The sequence below is a fragment of the Telopea speciosissima genome, chromosome 11, assembly GCF_018873765.1.
Source record: "Telopea speciosissima isolate NSW1024214 ecotype Mountain lineage chromosome 11, Tspe_v1, whole genome shotgun sequence".
Lineage (NCBI taxonomy): Eukaryota > Viridiplantae > Streptophyta > Magnoliopsida > Proteales > Proteaceae > Telopea > Telopea speciosissima.
In genome coordinates this window covers 15,397,892-15,420,426 of record NC_057926.1, presented here as the reverse complement: position 1 = coordinate 15,420,426, position 22,535 = coordinate 15,397,892, and the positions used below count along the sequence as shown (strand labels likewise).

The 22,535-nt window shown below is 41.0% G+C and overlaps 1 protein-coding gene across 6 annotated transcripts in view; it reads right to left on the bottom strand.

Annotated features, from left to right (window-relative positions):
• Positions 1-22,535, bottom strand: part of LOC122645824 (probable GTP diphosphokinase RSH2, chloroplastic) — a 92,404-nt gene that overhangs the window by 52,976 nt on the left and 16,893 nt on the right. For 5 of the 6 annotated variants that reach the window (XM_043839202.1, XM_043839203.1, XM_043839199.1 and 2 more), the window contains exons 8-10: positions 11,102-11,296; positions 4,969-5,162; positions 4,734-4,800 (exon numbers count right to left, since the gene is read on the bottom strand). In XM_043839202.1, coding sequence (XP_043695137.1) covers positions 4,734-4,800; positions 4,969-5,162; positions 11,102-11,296 — 456 coding nt within the window. The remainder of the gene's footprint in view (positions 1-4,733; positions 4,801-4,968; positions 5,163-11,101; positions 11,297-22,535) is intronic. The other variant, XM_043839200.1, reaches the window with a different exon arrangement.

The following is a 22,535-nucleotide window of genomic DNA, read 5'->3' as shown; positions in this document are numbered from 1 at the left end:
GCCTAAGGTTATGTAAGGATTTGGGGTTCACGGATGTTGTGATTAACGATGACTCAGAGGCAACGGTTAGAGCAGTCAATCAGAGGAAGGGTAACTTATGGGAAGGGTGGTATCACTACAAGGAGATTCATGAATTAAGAGCTTGTACTCGGGCCAACATCACTTTTGCCTACCGGGAGAGCAACAGAGCGGCTGATTGGTTGGCCAAGCACTCTTGTCTTGCGATGACTTCTATTGTTTATCAACCGGAGAGCTTGCCGGGTGGTCCCTTTCAAGCCATTCTCCGTGAGGACAAAGCTGGCCTTCCTGTCCTACGAAGCTAATGGTTTGGTTGGTTTTACTCTTGTATGGGGTGGCTGTTCATTGAGAGGTGTGATTTTGTCTTGGGAAGGGGTTAGGCGGAATGTCCCCCCCCCCCCGTATTCTTTATTATTTGCTCATTGATTTTAATAAAGGTTTAGGGGCCAACCCGGGTCCCAGGTAATATTCGGGTTTAAAAAAAAAAAAAAAAAGGTAAGTCATCAAGATCCGGATCAGCTGGTAAATTAGGAAGAGCAAGTAAATAGGGATCTCTACCAGAGGTTGAGGAAAGTGCAGGAAGCGATGTAGATGGACCAACATTATCTGTATCGAGCTGCCCAGTATGCCTCTTGCGCCAATACACCTGTGGTGGAGAGGTAGCAATAGGAACAACAGCCGGAATGGGAGGAGGGTCAAATACAGCTAGCGGATCACTAGACACCGTGGGCTGACCAGAAAAATAAGATGTTCCTTCAATGAAGGTAACATCCGCACTAATAAATTGCCTCCGAGTCAGAGGATCATAACACCTATATCCCTTCTGGGTCCGAGAGTAACCCAGGAAGATGCATTTGGTTGACCGAGGGTCTAATTTATCACTAGGGAGATGATGGTTATGAACAAAACAGACACACCCAAACACCTTAGGAGGTATGCTGAAAATTGATATGCCAGGAAATAAAATAGAAAAAGGGGATTTATCTGCAAGGACAGATGACGGCATTTGGTTAGTCAAGAAACACGCAGTAAGAACTGCACCACACCAAAAATGTTTGGGCACCTGCATATGCAGCATGAGAGACCGGGCAACCTCAAGTAAACGCTTATTCTTCCATTCCACTACCCCATTTTGTTGAGGAGTATAGGAACAACTAGTTTGATGAATCATTCCGTTAGCAACACAAAAAGAAGAAATCTCATTTTGAACAAATTCCAAAGCATTATCAGGCTGAAAAATTTTAATAGAAGCATTAAACTGGGTCTTTGTTTCATTGCAAAAACTTTGAAATACATGTAAAAATTCAGACTGATCCTTTGAAAGATACAACCATGTAGTTCTAGAATGGTCATCCACAAAAGTGACAAAATACCGAAAACCATGTATATTACTTGCACGACAAGGACCCCACACATCTGAATGTACTAAAGAAAATAAGGAAGGACTATGGGGCATAGTACGAGATGGATAAGTAGCACAATGATGCTTACCCAACTCGCAACCCTCACACTCTAACCTATCTAAAGATTTAAATTGCAGAAACAAAACCTTTAATCTAAACAAAGATAAATGACCTAGCCTATAATGCCATTGGAAAGGGGATTCTCCACCAACAGCAGTAGCTACAGCCGAAGCAGACGGAGCAGCACCATTCAGATAATACAGCCTATCTTTCTCACACACTCCACCAATCGTCTTCCTCGTGTGAAGATCCTGAAAAATATAGTGGGACGGGAAGAATGTCATGGAGCAGTTCAAATTTTTAGTAAGTTGGCTAACAGAGAGGAGACTTAAGGGAAATTGAGGAACATGTAATACAGAAGCAAGAGAAATATTAGAATTTAGACAAAAAGTGCCATGCCCAGTAACAGGGGTGGAGGAACCATTGGCCACAATGATAGGAGGAGTGTGAGAACTAGATGAAATAGAACTGAAAACAGATGAATTACCAGTCATATGAGCGGAAGCCCCCAAATCGATGATCCAGGGAGTGGAAGTGGTGGAAAAGAAAGCAGGTGTACCTGCATGAGCTAATGTGGCAGCGGAAGTAGATGCCCCAATAGTGGAAATGGATGACTCAAGACTCTTTATACAACGCATCTGTTGATGAACCTCATCACGAAGATTGGTAGACGAGTCTCCCACGGCTGGACTAGGTTTCGTATCAGTAGGAGCAACAAAATCAGAACCATCTTCAGGAGCTGCATGATTGGCCAAGTTTTGAGCCCATTCTGGTTTGCCATGCTTGGACCAGCATGTCTCAACGGTGTGATTTATCTTCCCACAATAAGAACACAGTCAAGCAGCCTTATCAATATGCTATCCACCTGAACCATGACCACCAAAACCACGTCCTCCCCCTGAACCATGGCCCCTGGTAGTAGTAAATGCTGAATTCTCCTTGGGGTTGGTGTCAGGCTTGGAACTAGGGGAAACAGTCGCTGCAGCCTAGAGTAGCTATCATTCAAAGTAGGAACAGTTTCACCAGCAAGAAGATGCCCTTTTACAGTCTTCATACTTGGACTCAAACCAGCCAAGAATTTGGAGACAAAAAACTCGTTTCTCTGAGCCTTCAGCTTCTCAATATCAGTAGTAAGTGGTTGAAACACATTTAATTCTTCAACCATGCCCTTAAAGGCACTATAATACTCTTGGAGTGATTTGTCAGATTGCTGGAATTGGAATAGCTTCCCATAGAGTTCATAAATACATGTCATACTCTTCTCTTGAGAGTAGGTCTCCTTTAAGTCATCCCACACTCCCTTTGCAGTGGTGTGAAACATGACATTGACGGCAATATCCGGCTCCATGCTGTTCCATAACTAAATAAAAATGATGGCATTCTCCCTCACCCAGGTATTGTAGTCCTTGGAATCAAATGGAGGAGGAGCAGAGGTAATATAGCTAAGTTTATCCTTAGCCATAATGTAGACACGGACAGCTTGTGCCCAAAGTAAATAATTGGAATTCCCCTTCAATTTTATAGATGTAATTTGGACATTCACATTATCATTGGGACTCTGGGAGTCTTCGAATCAGCCATATTAGAAATACTCCAAGAATTGATAAGGAGAACAAGCAAAAAAACCAAGGCAGAAATCGATTCTGAAGGTGGAATGATGGGAGCAGCAATAGTACTGTCTCCAATGGATAAAAAAATAAGAAGGGAAAGATTCCAGCAGCAAATCCACAACCAGCAGCAGAAAAAAAATAAGAAGAACCAACCAGCAGCAAATTCACAGTCGAAGGTAGCAGCAATAGTACTTTCTTCAATGGATAAAAATAAGGAGGGAAAATTCCAGCAGCAAATCCACAACCAGCAACAGAAAAAAATAAGAAGTACTAACCAGTAGCAGATCCACAGTCGAAGGACTCAGCCAAAAAAAATTTTCGAGATCAGAATTTCTGGGAAGAATTTCAAGGGCTTCAAAAGTGCAGCATAACTAACACACTGCTGTTGCAATCGATCACCAAAAGCAATAAGAAGACCATATAATCGCAGGCCATAATCACAGGCTCCTAAAACAAACTGTCCAGAGAAGATTGATAGCAGTCAGGGTATTCTCCTGAGATTGATACTAGCAGCCTTGATGGTGGTTGATGTAGACATCCAATCATTAATCAGCAGTAGATAAATAATAATAAAAACACTCCATTACTTGTAGATAGGAGTGGATTTAAACCAAGGTAAAGGCAGCTATGGGTGGCTGCACACCACAAGCAAAACAAAAAAAACAAAAAACAGAGATCAGAAGAGGATTGTGGGAATACTCCAATCTGATTAAAGATGCTCTGATACCATGTTATAATATCAAGAACACTTAACCAGATCATCAGAAGAAGAAGAAGAGAGGTAAAGGAGAAGAAGAAGACCACGCAAGTCCAAAGAGAGGAGGACCTGCGGTAGAACTTCCAATGAATTACCGCAGGTCATCCACGATTGTATTAATAATAAAACAAAGGCAAGGAAAAGGACAGTAATGCCCTTACACAAACCGACATAGCAAAGGACTGAAATAAAACAAAGTAAAAAGACCTATCTGCCCCTAGATTTTAAAATTTAACAAGCTCTATATCGTATCAACATGGCCAATCTCGATATGTATCGAGACTTGATAGCGTGGATCCACATTCATCTCATCATGTCTGCCATGTGTCAAGGGAACATAACTTTGTGACAGAAGTATCACCCAAAAGGGAAACACCTTTTGTGCTTAACATGCTAAATCATGGCAATGCTAAGAAGAAACTCACACTCATTTCAGATATACCCAGAAATGGAACAAAAGTTGGCTTTTTGTGCTGTCATCAATCATATTTGGATGGAACGAAATATCCGGAAATGGACCACCAAATCTCAATCTCATCAACAGATTTGGGATTCCATTTCTTTCGAAATTAAAGCCAAGCTTAGTTCGGTTGTTCCCTCTATTTGTTTTGACTCCCCAAGGAACAGACTTATTGTTGTATCCTGGGGTCTTTCTTCTCTCTCTCTTTGAGCCTCGGACTCCCCCTGTTTGAGTCTTTGGCTGTTTGTTTTTCTGTTCTTCTCCATCCTATTTGAGGGTAGTTTTTTTTTTCTTTCTTTCTTTCCTTTCTGGTAATGAATTATTTTATTCACCCAAAAAAATAAAAAGTGCAGCAACAATGTGGAGGTTAACACATGAACATACATTGATCACCAAAAACGAACCAAAAACATCAAAAGAAATACCTTGCAGTAGATACTATAAAGGCTCTTTAGGCGACTAGACATAGTTACTTCCATCCCTGGAACATAACTGAAAGCAGGAAAGAAAAACAAGTCAATGTATATTATATGATGCTAGAGTACCAATAGTGGCTCATAAATGAATAACATTAGATAAAAATATATGCATAATATTGGGCATTTTTTACTTATTATATGCATGATTAAAAGAGAATAAGATTGTAAATGAGTAACGCACGAAGTTGATATAAATAACTCCTTCTCAAGTGCTTCCTCACAAACTGCTAAAGAAGCTAAAGCTATCCCAGCATCCTTCACAACCTTAGGCTTTGCTTTAGCAGCTTCTGAGCATTTCATAAAATTATGGAGAAAGTTACTGCGCTTTCTTCGATCCAGCAAAACATCAAATGGCAGTACAGCTTGCAAAAGATCCTGCAGATGAGGGGGGGAAAAAAAAGAAAAATCAGTCGCTTGCTCCAACAAAGGCACAAGATTGCACTCAAAATAAGCTATTTGTGAGTTATGTAACCCGATAAGGGTATCTTGGGTTTTTTTCTTTATTTATTCCCTGTTATAAGCATAGTTGGCTATAGAGGGACAGTATTGTAATTCTTCCTTATAAGTGACTGTTATAAATGAAGGGGCTGAATGTGGAGATCATTTCATTCAAGCCATTCTCTTAATTTCTGTCTTGCTAACATGGTATCAGAGCAGGACTCTAAAACCCTATTCTGATCTAAGGCCAAAAACCCACCTCCTTCCCTCCGTCGTTTTCCCCTTCTTCCCTCCTTTCTTCGATCTTCTTTCTCCTCTTCTTCTTGGTTCTTTCCCTTCACCTTAGGGCAGCACTAATGAGGTGCTTTTACGATCTAGTTGCTGCCCTTCAAACCACCTCATCTTCTTCATGACATAAACCACATTTATGCCCAATAGTTGCTGCCCTTCTCTTTGCGGTTTTGCAGTTTTCCAAGTTTTGAAGATTCAGCCTCGATACCTGCTGTAGGATGATCTTCTCTTGATTGGAGCTTCCTTTGCAACCCTAACCAGCAACTATCAACCTTTCCCATCCCCTCTTTGCAGATCCTAACCTCTAATCGACCTTTTTTCAGTTTTTATGTTCAAAAACTACCTCCAATCGATTTCTGGGTTTGGACTGCCGGGCTGCCTATTGGTGCCACTTTTTTTGGAGCTATTTACTACCCTCACAAGCTTCCCTCGACCTCAGTTTCAGCTATTGGTTGTTCACTCTTTCACGATATCTCTCATCTCAGCTATCGATTTTAGCATACAAGGGTGCTCAACAGGTGTTTGATGAATTGCCTCTTATAGTTCTCCTTCTCCAATTGGTGGAAAATTTTGACGACTTCTTCCATCATCATTGAAGAGTACTCGATCAAGTTTTCAGCCTCTTTTATTGGAGATTTCTTGGGGTTATTGCTGTTACCTTTTTCAGCAATTACTTTCTTGGGTTGGTGCATTTTGTTGGGGCATTTCTTTGAATCATCATGATAGGTTCAGCCTCCTCTTCTGCAACTTCTGAGCTTGATGGACAGTCCCGGACAGAGTTCCTTCCCCTTGCTGCTCCTATCAAGCTCGATGGGACACATAACCTCAAGTGGTCTCGGACTATCTACTTGACCATCGCTGGTCGTGGCCTTACTGCCCATATCCTTGGCACTAACACCATGCCGGCTGACACTGTTCTCCGCAAGAGAAGTGGATGTCACATGATACAATGGTGATGTCTTATTTTCTCCACTCTATGCAATCAGATCTGTCCGACAATTTCTTATTTCTGGAGATAGCTCATTAGATCTGGAGTGCTGCCAAGGAGACTTATGGACGTGCTGGGAATGCTGCTCAGATGTATGAGATCCGCAAGAAGGCCCATGACCTCACTCAGAAGGAGTTGTCTGTCTTTGTGCACTATGTTGCCCTCAAAAGCTTGTGGCAGCAAATCCAGCAATTGGATCATTACTCTGACTATCAACCTTCTACACCTACTGATATTGCTGCCTACCGTAAACACGTTGATGGTGGTAATGCTGCCTCCAAGGAGCCTATCAAGTGTGAACACTGCAACAAGCTTATCACACCAAGGCTCAATGCTGGAAGTTACATGGAAAGCCTGCTGATTTTGAGGCCAAAAGGGGTCGTGTGAAATCCAAACCCAACGCAAATCTTACGGAGTCTTCTACTACTACTGCTGCTGCCCCATCTACTGACCTTCGGTTTACTCAGGATGAACTCCTGGCTTTCCGTCGCACGCTACAGGCCTCTTCCGCTGCACCTACCACGGCTTTTGCACCTGCTGCCTCTTCTGGTTCTCGCTTTGCCTCAGGTACTCCAGTCAGTAGTCATTGTGCATCGGCTGTCTCAATTCCTTGGATTATAGACTCCGATGCCACTGACCACATGACTAGTTCTTCCCATGTGTTTCACCAGTATTTTCCCTGCTCTGGCAAAGATAGTGTCCGAGTAGCTAATGGTTCTCTTTCCCCTATTAATGGAAAGGGCTCCATTCGCTGCTCTCCTACCCTTACATTAAATTTTGTTTTGCATATTCCTTCATTTTCTACCAATCTTCTTTCCATTAGTAGTCTAACAAAAGATTTGAACTGCAAAATAACCTTCTTTCCCTTTAAGAAAACTTTATGTGCACATTTTTAAAAACAAATTGGTCTAGAGATCGTATTAGAAAATCAATCAGGTCCCATAGAGTTTTAGACACCGAATCATGGCTGTAACTGCATCTATAGAGATCCTGGCTTTTAGGATTTTGTCCCTATTTGGATCGATTTAATCTAACAGTCTCTACATACTTGACACGGATCAAACTTGTTCACCAACAGCTTTATCTCAGCCTCATCAGTTACATTCAGCCACTTCTTGGGATCTCCATCTATGGCATTGTCGGCTTGGTCACCCTCCTCTTCGAACTTTAGCTGTTTTGTTTCCTCAGTTGACTAAAGATTGCAAAAAGGATGGGTTTTTATGTGAAGCCTGTGTTCTGGCTAAACAGACTCGTTCCACTTACTCTCCATTAAATAAAAGAAGTTCTTCTCCCTTTACTTTAGTTCGTACTAATGTGTGGGGCCCTGCCCATTGTGTTTCTATTTCTGGCCATAGATGGTTTGTTTCCTTTATTGACTGCTTTACTAGGACCACTTGGGTGTATATGATGCAGCACAAGAGTGAGGTTTTTCGATGTTTTCAAATATTTCATTGTATTGTTCAGACCCAATTCAATGCCATCTTAAAAATTCTGTGGAGTGATAATGGTAGGGAGTACATAGAAGGCCAATTCCAAAATTACTTGGTTGAAAATGGCATCCTTCATCAGACCAGCTGTGTAGACACCCCGGCTCAGAATGGCGTGGCTGAAAGAAAAAATCGGCACCTTCTGGAAGCATAGTTATCAAGGCGTCGCCATGGCAACGTCATGGCATCTAGGGTCCTTGGTTGCCTTGGACGCCTTGGGCGCCATGTCGGATGCCTTGCCGCCATGGCGGTGTCGCCTTGACTTCTGACCCTCTAAAATGCCATGGCCGCCTTCCTACCTTGATAACTATGTCTGGAAGTGGCTTGGGCAATTATGTTTGCACGGCAAGTTCCTTCTCCATATTGGAGTGATGCTATCCTCACTGCTGACTACCTCATCAACCGTATGCCTACCCTTGTCCTTGAGGGTCGTGCCCCTGTTGACCTTCTCTAAGGTTCTTCTTTTGTGGTCCCCCCAAAAATAATTGGTTGTATTTGGAATGCTTGCAACCATCATCTTCATGGCAAGCTCGATCCTCGAAGTGTTCGGTGTATCTTTTTGGGCTACTCCACCACCCAAAAAGGATACAAGTGTTATCACCCACCCTCTCGGCGTACATTTGTTATCATGGACATTGCCTTCCATGAGTCCCTGACATATTATTCTCAGCCATCTCTTCAAGGGGAGCATAATCCAGTGCTTGAAGATGTGTCTGCTCTTCTACCGGCTCCTATTCAGGGGGAGCCTACATCTCCAGAACCTCCAATGTCAGCCCCCATTTCTATTCAGGGGAGCGTAGACCTGTGAGTCAGATTCCTATTGATAAAGTCTATACTCGTCAGAACTTGATCCAGATCCAGACTCTGGTACATTACCTGGTAAGGATCCCTCTCTTGATTTACCTATTGCTGCCCGCAAAGGCATTAGGTCCTACACCCAACATCCCATCTCCAATTCTGTTTCCTATGATGCTTTGTCTCATTCCTATCGTGCATTGTGTCCTCTCTTTCCTCTGTTTCTATTCCTCAAATATGGCCGGAGGCAATTGCAGATCCAAAATGGAAAGCAGCCATGATCGAAGAGATGACAACCTTATCCAAAAATGAGACGTGGGAGCTGGTGGTTCTTCCTTCAGGCAAGAAACCAGTAGATTTCAAATGGGTGTTTGTTGTTAAGCAGAAGCCGGATGGAACAGTGGACAGATATAAGGTTAGGCTGGTGGCCAAGGGCTTTACTCGGACCTATGGGATTGATTATCAGAAGACATTTGCCCCAGTGGCAAAATTGAACATTGTTCGCGTTTTGCTGTCATATGCTATCAATCTTGGCTGGGATTTGTAGCAATTGGATATGGAAAATGCATTCCTTCATGGAGAGTTGGAGGAGGAAGTTTATATGGAGGTTCCTCCAGGTTTCTCTTGTGACAAGACTCATGGGAAGGTTTGCAGACTGAAGAAGGCATTATATGGGCTGAAACAATCTCCTCGGGCTTGGTTTGGCAGGTTCCATAAAGCAATGATCTTTGTAGGATACAAACAGAGCAATGCTGATCACACCTTGTTCATCAAGCGAAATGGAGATAAGGTCACTCTTCTTATCGTCTATGTCGATGACATAGTGGTGATTGGCAATGATGCAGATGAAGTTTCTCACCTGAAGACTTTCTTGGGACGAGAATTTAAAATAAAAGATCTAGGACAACTCAGGTACTTCCTTGGGATTGAAGTTGCCCGTTCTCCCAAAGGCATCTTTCTATCCCAAAGGAAATATGTTCTGGACTTACTCTCAGAGACTGGTTTGTTAGTATGTCACCCATGTGACACCCCTTTGGAGGCTACTACTCGTCTACAAGAGAAGGATGGTGATCCTGTTGATAAGGGGCGCTATCAATGGTTGGTGAGAAAACTAATCTATCTCTCCCACACTAGACCAGACATTGCATTTGCAGTTAGCTTGGTCAGTCAGTTCATGCATGATCCCTACTCTACCCATATGGTTGTTGTTTTTCGTATTCTCCACTACTTGAATTCAGCTCCAGGGAAAGGGATTCTCCTATCTCCACATGATCATCTTCACATTGAGGCTTACACAGATGCTGACTGGGGTAGTAACCCTGAATAGAAATCCACTTCAAGCTATTGAACCTTTGTAGGAGGTAACCTTGTCACATGGCGAAGTAAAAAGCAAAATGTGGTGGCTAGGTCCAGCGCTGAAGCAGAATTCTGTGCCATGGCCCAGGGCATATGTGAGCTATTGTGGCTTTAGAGCTTACTCCAAGAGATTGGTGGTTCTGTTCATCGTCCAATGATGTTGTCCTGTGACAACAAAGCAGCGATTAGCATTGCTCACAATCCAGTGCAACATGATCGTACCAAGCATGTGGAGATCGACAGATACTTCATCAAGGAGAAGTTAGAAAGTGGGCAGATTTGTATACCTTTTTTGAAATCTGATGATCAACTTGCAGATGTATTCACTAGAGGGTTAAGTGGAAAGTTATTTCATCCTAGTCTAGTCAGGTTGGGCATGTGTGATATCTATGCACCAACTTGAGGGGGAGTGTTGAGTTATGTAACCTGATAAGGGTATTTTGGGTTTTTTTCTTTATTTATTCCCTGTTATAAGCATAGTTGGCTATACAGGGACAGTATTGTAATTCTGCTTTATAAGTGAATGTTACAAATGAAGGGGCTGAGTGTGAATATCATTTCACTCAAGCCATTCTCTTAATTTCTGTCTTGCTAATATTATTGTGTGTGATAACTTTATGTATGACAAATAAGTATGTATGTGAATAAGCTCCAGAAGATGTATGAGTGGAACTCATGGATACAGTATCATGTCTGACACAAAGATTTCAGAAAAGGTAATGTCTTATGTTCAGTAAACTAATATCAACAATAATGAAAGGCTTCAGTCTTCATCGGATATATTATTCCCTGTTCAGAAATTCCACAGAAAAAATTATGTAACTAATTTATTTGAGCTCTAACCATGTGAAGATAATTGATCTTCATTTCCATTAGCAATGCTCAAACTTCATTCTCAAATTTCATAATGAAAGTTTAAAACATACAGAAGATTGAAAAAGAAAAGAAAAACATCACACCTTCATAGTTGCAAAATCGTCATCAGCTGCCATCATAGATCCTTGCCTTGATTTAGGAGAGTCAGAAATCATATGATTTTCATGCAAGGGTACCAGAGAGCTGGATTTAGGAGATATTCTCTTCAGATTTCTGGCCTTGACGCTAGGGTTCCACATAGAAGCAAGTTCAGCTCGCATTCTCTGAAAAGTATGAGGCTGTAGCAGAAACAATCCATTAAACACTAAATTAGTTTAATTGTGTCTTTCAAGGTTGAAAGAAGAAGAAGAATGAGAAAGAGAGAGAGAGAGAGAGAGAGAGAGAGAGAAATAAAAATGAGTGATACAGATGCAGAAGCCTGGCTGGATATGCATTACACAGTTTGGAAGCCCATGCCATGGAAAACCAGGCCAAAATTGAGCCATTGGTTCCAATAAGTGTAGATTTGGTATTAAAGTTTGGGGTTAATATTGTAATTAAAATTAATTTTTTGTGGTGTTTTTAAAATCTTTCGTCAGTTACTGAGATAGTAGTCTAGTTTCAGTCTTTAAGTGGGTCTTTGAATTAGAGTAGGCTGGTGGTAGAGTAACTGATTTTTTTTGGTTTTTAATCTATTACTCAGTCTCAGTTTGTGACTAGGAATCCATGAGATAGTCAGATATTAGTTCTGTTAGCAACTATATATATATGTATCCTATAAAAGTATGTACTCTACTTTTTTTGTCAATTTTTTCAGCTGACAAAAATGACCCTGAGTCCCCTTTCCAATGCCCAAAATAACCCTGGTTCCCCTTTCCCGATCAGATGCATTCTTGCAGTTCGTTTCTTTCCACTATCCCACTCATACGCAAGCTCTATTTGTCAAATTTTTACAACGCCCAAAATACCCCTGAGTCCCCTTTCCCGAATAATTGTTGCTTCATTTCTTTCCACTATCCCACTCATAAGCAACCTCTCTTGAGAGAAAATAGGAATGAATCAAAGCAATCTCTGATAGAAAATAGGAATCCAACGAGGAACTCCTGAGTCCTGTTTCCATATTCATCCTTGCACTCCGAATCTTCCCACTATCCCTCTCATATGCATCCTCTCTGAGAAAATAGGAGTCAAACGACGCAACATCTGAGAAAATAGAAATGGACACCTCCCGTCGGCTCTGCCCATGGCTGTATAAAATCCGTTTCCCACCTTCTCACCCAACGTATTGTGTTTTCTTCACCTTCTCATCCGTTGCAGAAGTGATTCAGAGACTACTGATTTGTAGGGATTCACAGGTATGGTCGAGTTGGATTTTTATTGCCCTCCTTTTTTTCTGTTTGCTATGTTCGTAGAGAGAGATTTATGTACAATAAACACATCATTTGAACCTGTACTCTTCCTCAGATTCATATTGTATTTTCTTCAGGCTCTAGGAAACAGGGAAAGATTGCAAAATTTATTCAACAGGATTGAGACTACTGAAGAGATCACTATGAGTAATGAGTCTCTGTATCTCTCTCTTTTCTTCTCCTCTTCGTTTCTTATCCCTGTTTCCTGCTATGTTCGTGACTTCTGATCTCTCATGTGCCACAGAACACATTAGAAAATGTTGAAATCCTTGAATAATGGCTTGAGTCAGAGTGACTACAGCTGTCCTTTATTTATAACAAGAGAAAGAATGTTCTGGAATAGGTACAAGGACAATATTACCCATATGACAATTTTACCCTTGAACCCATATTACAACACTCCCCCTCAAGTTGGTGCATACCTGTCAAACATGCCCAACTTGCTAACAACAGAACAAAATAATTTACTACTAATTCCCTTAGTAAGAATATCAGCCATTTGATCACTAGACTGAACAAATGGAATACAAATGACTCCTTGCTCTAGCTTCTCCTTGATAAAGTGCCGATCAATCTCAACATGTTTGGTGCGGTCATGTTGGAGTGGGTTATGGGCAATGCTGATTGCAGATTTGCTATCGCAATAGAGTCGCATGGGAAGATCAACTGACATTTCAAGATCTTGAAGAAGCCCCTTGAGCCAGAGAAGTCCGCAGATGCCTTGTGCCATGGCTCTAAACTCAGCTTCAGCACTTGACCGAGCTACCACTGCCTGCTTCTTGCTTCTCCAAGTAGTTAAGTTACCTCCAACATAGGTGCAATATCCAGAAGTGGACCTTCTATCATCAGGGCAGCCTGCCCAATCTGCATCAGTATAAGCTTCCACCCGGAAATGACTGTGTGAGGTATATAGGACTCCTTTACCAGGAGAGGACTTCAGGTACCTTAGGATCCGGTATGCTGCTTCCAAGTGAGAAGAGTGAGGATCATGCATAAACTGGCTGACTATGCTTACCGCAAATGCAATATCTGATCGGATATGGGATAAATATATCAATCCCCCAACCAATCTCTGATAACTTCCCTTATCCACAGGGTCACCTTCGTTACTCTTCAAGTGTATGTTAGGTTCCAGAGGTGTATCGGCAGGTTTACACCCAAGCATCCCAGTGTCATTCAACAAATCAAGAGTATACTTTCTCTAGGAAAGAGATATACCTTTGGCTGAATAGGCAACCTCTATTCCCAAGAAATACCACAATCTGCCCAAGTCTTTGACCTCGAACTCAGTACCCAAGTAGGTCTTGAACTTCTGAATTTTTTGTGTATCACTTCCGGTGATCACTATATCATCTACATAGACAATCAAAATAGCGATATGTTGTCCCACTCTTTTAACAAACAGCATGTGGTCAGCATTGCTCTATTTATATCCATTCGCAACCATAGCTTTATGGAAACGATCAAACCAGGCCCGAGGTGACTGCTTTAAGCCGTATAATGCCTTCTTCAACTTGCACACATTTCCCTAAGTGTCTGGTGAGGCAAATCCAGGAGGTACCTCCATATAGACATCCTCTTCCAACTCTCCATGTAAAAAAGGCATTCTTCACATCAAGTTGTTGAAGATCCCAACCTTGATTCACAACACAAGAAATTATGACTCTCACTGTATTCATCTTTGACACAGGAGCAAAGGTCTCTTGATAGTCAATTCCTTAGGTTTGAGTGAACCCTTTGGCAACCAACCTTGCTTTATACCTTTCTACTGAGCCGTCAAACTTGTGCTGCACAACAAAGACCCATTTGCAGCCAACAGGTTTCCTTCCTGGTGGAGGAATCACCGAATCCCAGGACTGATTTTTTTCCAGGGCATGCATTTTTTCATTCATCGCATCCTTCCATTTTGGTTCTGGTACTGCTTCCTGCCAATTGTTAGGAATAGTAACAGAGGATAATGAAGGTGTAAAGGCATGGAAAGAAGGAGTTAGAGAGTTGTAGGACACAAAATTAGAAATTGGGTGTTGTGTACAACTCCGCTTTGGTTTCCGAATAGCAATAGGTAAATCCAGACTGGGATCAAAAGGAAGCTTACCAGGAGAATGAGTACGACTCGGAGCAGGTGCAGATTAAGTAGGATCAGTGGTGGTGGTCTCTTTGTACAAAAGTTCATAAGAAGGAAACGACGTTCCCTGAGAATAACTTTTCAAATTTTTCTCCCCTGGACTGTTGCTGCTCAATCTGTCCCATTTCTTGTTCCTGACTTGTAATCCCATTCCAGTTCCACAGAAGAATCCTCTATAGTAGGTATATGAAAATCCAGAGGAACAATCAGTGGGGCCTCTGAATCACTTAGAATCTCCCCCTGTAGAGGTACCGGTGATTGAAAGTAGGCCTCGGATTCTCAAAACACAACATCCATGGTAACAGATAATTTTCTGGTTGGAGGATGATAGCATTTGTACCCCTTCTGAGTAGCCGAGTAGCCAATGAAGAAGGTGCAGATGCTGAAGAAGACGTGTCCAAACAAGTCATCATATCCTTGAGATTTTGCAGTTCAGCCACAACCTAAGAAAGAGATTGCTCGGGCTGCTCTTCAGTGGAGGCCTGATTAAAACGGGTGCTATGAGACTGATTAGAACCACCTCTCCCATGCCCCCGAGTATTTGCAGGGCAACCATGTAACTTCCAACAGCGGTCCTTTGTGTGCCACTCCTTCCCACAATAATCACATTTAATTGGAGGGCGATCCCTAGATGGTCGATCACCAGTAACAGAACACAAAGAATTGCCATGGGAAGAAGATGGAGCCCTAGAGATAAGAACCGATCTTTCCTGAGTAACAGATTGAACCATGACTGTACGGCGACTATCCTCAACAGAAAGAATCGCATATGCCTGCTCAAGAGTGGGCAGAGGATCACGAGTCACAATATTTGCCCAGATTTGATCAAACTCAATATTGAGGCCGGCCAAGAAATCAAAAACACGTTGACCATCTTCCCTCTTCTGGAAGGCCATTGCATCAACATCACAGGTTGCAGTAAAGGTACCCAGAAAACCCAACTGCTGCCACATGGTGCACATGGTGTTATAATATTAAGAAAGCGACAACTCCAACTGCTTGGTAGAGTGGATCTTGTGACGGAGCTCATAGCATTGGGCGGCATTTCCCAACCTGAGAATACATGTCCTTGGTCGTCTTCCATATCTTGACCACCGAATCAAGAAGGAGATAACGACCGGCAATCTCTTGCTTCATGGAATTCACCAAATATGACATAACCAAGAAGTTAGAATTCATCCACCGTTCTTGGGCATGACCAGCATCAATAGGCCTGACAGAAGTTCCTATGAAGTAGCCACAGAGACCATGGCAACCAATAGCAAACAAGCAAGAACGAGACCACAGTAGGTAATTGTCCCCATTTAATTTTATAGGACTGGTTGGAAAAGGCACAAAATCACGCTGCGATGGGCCGTCAGGACCAAAGGAAGCAGACGTTATCTTAGAGTTGTCAAGCATAGTGGCTAGTCACAGGGAAAATCTCAATAATAGAGAAAGAAAAAAATGCAGAATTGTTCACTGCATAGGGAAAAAATTTGCAGAGAAAAGGACCCTTGATGGGAGTCAACTCACCACCAAAGGAGGGTTAAAAAAATAATCACAAGTTTTCGGAAGCCACCCCACCCCCCCGCGAGAGAAAAAAAGAGGAAGGGTCGCGGGAGTGTAGCGGTGGTGGGAGAAGGTGGTGGGGGACTGGCGGAAGGCTGGCGGAGGGCTGGCGGTGGGGTTAGATGCTGGCGGAAGGCTGGCGGTGGTGTGGGGTGCTGGCGGAAGGCTGGATGAGGTGGTGTCTGCTGGCGGAGGTGGCTGCTGACGGTGGTGCTGCTAGGATGAAATCACAATGGAGAGGAGAGCAAAAAAGAAAAAAAGGAAAGGAATTTTAGGTCCCATATTCTAGGATTTTTGGCTCTGATACCATGTTGAAATCCTTGAATAATGGCTTGAGTCAGAGTGACTACAGTCGTCCTTTATTTATAAAAAGAGAAAGAATGTTCTGGAATAGGTACAAGGACAATATTACCCCTATGACAATTTACCCTTGAACCCATATTACAACAGAAAATTATGCATGCACTTGGGCAGTGATGACCTGTGATTCATGCATAAGGCATCTATGAGATTATGTTTAATACATGTTTTTCATTCCTTCCACCATTGGTTTGAAGTTTGTGCTTTATGTGGTGATACTTGCAATCAGAAAATACACTTGTAAGGCTGTAACATGGAAAATTACTTTGAAAAGGAAAGTTATTTCCTTTTTTCCCCCTTCCTTTAGTAGTAGTTCTCTTCTGTTATCAAACCTTTCTTTAATAAGACTTGACTGGTAAATAAAATTATAATAAAAGAATTTTGAGGTAGGCCTCTTTCTTTCCCATGGGTGGTTAGATTTGATTGTGGAGGGTGACACAGCCTCAATCATGAGTGATTGAGTCCTTTTGTTGGTGACCTGCCTGGCTGACAAGCTTCCCAAACCTGGGCTGAACATAGAGTTGTACTATTTGGGTTCTTTTCCTATTAACTAATCTTTGTTTGGTCGTGTTTGTTGTTGGTTCTGTTTCCAGCTGTTCATTGTGGTTGGTAGTAGTGTATTTCATCTTGATGTAATTTTGTTTCACTTTTCATAAAATCATAATTTATCAAAAAGTATAAAAAGGAAATATGTAAATACAAGGGTTTGTATTCTAACCACTGATAGTTGGCTTACCTGTTGCATCACAGCCATAAGGTCACATGCTGGATTCCATTTTGTCACAAGATATAGTAATAATAGAGAGATAAAGTGGAAAAAAATAAATGTCTCTCCCTTCCCTGTTTGATAAACAATACAGGAAAGAGGTTTTAGCACTTCAAAAAGCTGGGCAGAACATAGGTGTCATAAATTTTTTGGCCATTTTACAGTATTGGATTTTGCTTATGGGGTTCAATGTCTCTTGTCAAACCCTGTTACAGTTGCTTTTTTAAGAAATTGCACATGTTCATCTGTATTTGTGCTCCTTTTTTTTTTGGGCTTTTCATTGGCCTTGCTACAATCAAAATTTTTTGGTTTGGTTCAAGTTTGTCTCTTCCTTTTTTATCCCTGTTTCCTCCTATGTTTGTTTCTTTGTGATATCTCATTTGCCATGAGTTTTATTTTAATTTCCCCCCCCCCCTTTTGTCTGTTTGTTATTGTCGTTTGTTTTGATTTGGTTAGCTGAACTTCAAATATATTTGGATTTTTTCTATGATAGTTCTTGGTTTCTCTGATGCACTGCCGACAACACTTTGCATACAAACCAGCATGTGCATTACACGCCAAACCCAGGCAGCCTTTGCTGCAAGTATATCGCACATCCTCGGCATTGGGTGTTTTCAAACACCAGTCCCCACAACCACAGCCCCTTCTGGCCCTTGCTGCCAGATACCTTGCACCCCAGGCCACCTAGGCTCATGTGGCCTGCACTCTCATACTCCCTTAGGCCTCTTGACCATTGTGCCTTGCACACATGGACACCATGGCTGTCCGCAGAAGGCAGCAGCCTGGCATGCATTTCAAACCAATTTTTTCTTTTTGCACCCTGTAGCTGCAGCAACCTCAGCCTTGGCTGCTGTACCCTGGCCATGGACTGCGTATGGCATCCACAAGCGCTGCTCATGCAGCAGCCTGGCATGCATTTCAAACTAATTTTTTTCTTTTTGCACCCTGTATCTGCAGCAACCTTGGCCTTGGCTGCTGTCCCACAGCCATGGGATGCTTATGGCGGCCACAAGCTGCTGCTCGTTTGTTTTTATGGCGGCCATGGGATGCTTATGACTTAAAATATATTTGGATTTTTTTTATGGTAGTTCTTGGTTTCTCTTTCATTTCTTCCCCCAATTGAATTACCATAAAATTTAGAGGCGTTGTAATTTTACTTCATAGAAGCTTCTTCCAAACATGTTTGTTCTCTTCCTAATTTTACATGCTCCATACAAGCAGCATAATTGCAACCATTCCTTATGCCCAAGTTGCTTCTTTTGCATTGTTTGGAAATAATTTACATAGTTCAGGGGAAAATCTTCAGCCATTTCCTAATAATTAATTCTCCACAGATTTTTCTACAGTTGAGTTTGTTTTGTTGAATTTGGAAGTTTTACTGATATCAACTTCATCATCACAGTTTTCATTTGATTCCATTTTTCACCCACTTCTAGAATCTACTGATTCAGTTTCCAGTACTCTGATGTTTGGGATCATGTAGTTGAACTTAAATTTTTAATTAAGATTTGCATAAACATTAACAAAATGAGAATGTGTTCTTTTGTGTGTTTATTTATAACTTATATTCTATATTTTATAATTTATAGACACCTTTAAATTGTGTTGTCACATTTTACATGATCTGTAATATATTCCTTAGATTTCCTATTGCTACACAAGAAACTTCCCAATCAGTCTCTGCCCCTAAGAGAAGGCTGACAGCCCGTGAGTATAAAATACACTGTAGCTCACTCCTGCATAGGAAGAAGTTGATCTCTGTCCCTAAGAAGAGAGTGACATCCTGTGCATGTAGAACTCCCCTCAGCTCGCTTACAAAGATAGAGATGATTAAAAAGCCACAACCTGAAGTTAAAGTGATAAAACACATAGATACATTTTTGGAGGATCTTATACATGACCAATGCAAGGATATCTCTGATGATGAGGAGTGTGAAATGGTTGAACAGGAGATTCGAGAATGGTATGAGTTTGGAGATAGCCTAGACAATTTGGGGACCTTGGAGTCAGTTTCATCTGATTTCAAGCCTCCTGTTGATAAAGGCTTTCTTTTGCCTCTCGATGATGATTCACTATCAGCCTCATCAGAAGAATTGAAGACTTATTTCTGAATGTAGACCTTGTAGTACTGAGTTTAGATTATTAGATCTATGTCTTCCAGTTTAGTTGCCTTTGGATTCGAATTGCTGTAAAATCTATTATTATTAATGGAATTAAAATTTCTGCGTTACTCACTTTCTAGATCTATAAATTAGGAAATTCTGTTAAATCCCTTTTATTGATTTACTCTTGCCACAAAACTTAAATGTACTGATTTCTTCATTTATCTCCGTAGTCTATGTACTTCTTGTTTTAGGGCACACCTTTGACTAAGATCACTAAACAAAACTCATAATAAATCTGACTTCAATCAAACTCAACCTGAAACAAGAACTTCTGAACATACACTCAATATACCCAACCTCGAATCCCACCTTTTCTTATGAAGATGGAAAATAAGTTCAATTTTCCAACCAAAAATCTAAGGTCCAATCTGGTAAGTATGGTCAGTTGAACAAATCTTGTTCTGCCAATACACCCTATTTAAATCCAGATCTTCCACTATATTTTAATGTTTGCTGACACATCATCTTGAGCCAGAGGACAGTGTGTTCAGCCGAAGGACATGGTGTTCTCTCTTTCGATTCGTTCTCATTAATTTCTTATGCACTTATGGACAGGATTAGCTTTTTATAATACATAGGTAGGGGTCTTGTGGTTACATTGATACTCCTACAATCTTACAAAATAAGAAATATAGTTTTTTGTCCTGTGCTTGAACCAATTCCTTTACTTGGTTAAAAATACTATCTATCACACTAATTATACTCCTTTAATTATTTAATTAATAGTTAATTAATGCTCATTTTATATGGTCCTTCGATGTAGTACTCCCTAATACACACATGTATGTAATCTAACTGTTTCTGTCACGCCCAATGTGTCTAGGCCCAGCCAGCACCCAGATGCTCTACCAGACAAAGAAAGTGCACCCTTTCTTTTAACTTACTCTAAGTTCTCTCTATTTTGAAATTATCAGATGTTGAAGATGGTCATTTGATCCTTTACTCACGTTGGATGAGTTATTTGGTAGGTTTCTTCTTCTCCTCCTTTTTATTGCTCTTACTTTTAAAATAAAGAATTTTAACTCAGTTCTTCCCTTGCTTGCTTTTGAAGTTACTGCTCTTGCGGGATTCCCAGACCATACTCATAGAGGTCCGAGAGTCTTATCAATTGGTACAAATGCACTTTTTTGTACTTTAAATTTTAGTTTTTTTATGGCTCCTTTTCAGACAATTATGTCTCTTTGTCACTTTCTATAACTAATTTAAGTTCTCTCCTTTCAGGTTTTGAGACACTTACATACACGTTGGAGGTTTGTGTTCATATAAATTCACATTTCCTTTTTCAGAAATAATTTTTTGTAGATGTTCAGATTATGAGAAGCTGAACTGGTGATTAATGAATTTTAGGGAGCTTTCACTCATCAAGATTTTGCTGGAAACAAAGGCACAACAAGAACTGCTGACTTACAGGTATATATGCTGTTTAACATAAAGTTACTTATTTGATGTACATTCAAAAATATTAGTCCCTGGATACAAAGTTCAATCCCAAACTCACATACAAAGTTCAATCCCAAAGGACGACATTAAGACAACAGAAGAAGATGGATTTGAAGTCAGAGTTATTGCTTGGGAAGCAATGGGTGTCCGTTCTCCAGTATATATCCGCACAATGACAATGTACCTTGATTTCAACATGAAACCAGGAGCAGAATGGCATCAAAGTATCCCAGAGTCTTGGAATTCTTTTGTGTAGGACAACATGGGTATATGTATGATGATCATACGTCAAAATTTTTATTTTTATTTTTTTTTTGTTTTTGTACCTTAATTATGAAATTTTAATTATCTTCAATTTAGCTAATAAGATCTGAATCTTCCCATTTAATAGGACATTATGTGTATGATAATCATACGTCAATTTTTATTTTGCTTTCTCTCTCTCTCTCTCTCTCTCTCTCTCTCTCTCTCTCTCTCTAACATATTGGCACACGTGCATATGCACGTGTGAGTTTACTAATATATATATATAAGCACCTTCCCCCCCCCCCTCTCCCCCAATAGAAAGATTGGTTGTTTAATAGTGAATTCGAATTTTGAGTTTTATGTGCTGCTGTGTTACTAATTGTGAGATCTGGTTTTCTCTCTCTTCCTCTGGGTAACCTTGGTTCTCTTATTAGATGTGATCTCTCCTCTTCCTTGCTTCCATTCTTCTTCTTCGTTGCTTCTTATACCTCCTGATACTACACGAGGCGGAAACCCTGTTTTTGGTTCACTTTTCTGATTGCTAAATGGGGTTTGCAAAATGGATCCTTGCCCTCCAACAGGCTCTATCCGAGGTCATATTTGGTACAAGACCCATACAATCCATGTCCTTCCTCACAACTTCTTCTATGGTCATTTTAGGTCTACCCCTAGCTCTTTTAGCTCCTTCAATCGGAATCATATCACCCCTCCTTACTGGGGCGTCCCTAGGCCTCCGTTGAACATGACCGTACCAGCTCAAACGACTCTCTTGGAGCTTGTCATTGACTCGGGCAACTCCTAAGTCAGCTCTAATACGATCATTCCGGACTTTATCCTTCTTAGTTTTTTCGCACATCCATCTTAACATCCTCATCTCTACTACACATAGCTTCTCAATATGACAGTTCATAAATGCCCAATATTATGCCCCATACATCATTGTCGGTCGTACAACAATCCTATAGAATTTTCCTTTAAGCTTTAAGGAAATTCGTCCATCACATAGTACTCCGGACGCACCTCTCCACTTCATCCATCCCACTTTAATTCCCTGTGAAACTTCATCCTCTATGTCACATTCTTTATTTATGATTGACTCCAGATATCTAAAATAGTCTCTTTGTGGTATCTCTCTTTCCTCAATTCGCACCATGTCAGTATCCATCATAGTTCAAAATCTCGCGAAATCTCGATCGAGATTTCGAGAATTTCGAGAATTTCGACCCCCTCGAAATGAAATGACCCCTCGAATCAATAAATTACTAAATTTCGATCGAAATTCTCGAGATTTCGAGATATTTCAAGACATTTTCAAAATCTCGCGAGATTTCAAAAATCTCGAGAAAATGCTTTATATAAAATACCATGTTTGATAGTCTCATTAAATTTCACCGAGACCAGAAAACAGAGCATTTTTCCTCTTTTGCTTGGTTTTTGAAGGTTTTGCTTATTTCTTCTTCAATCTTCCACTTCCCA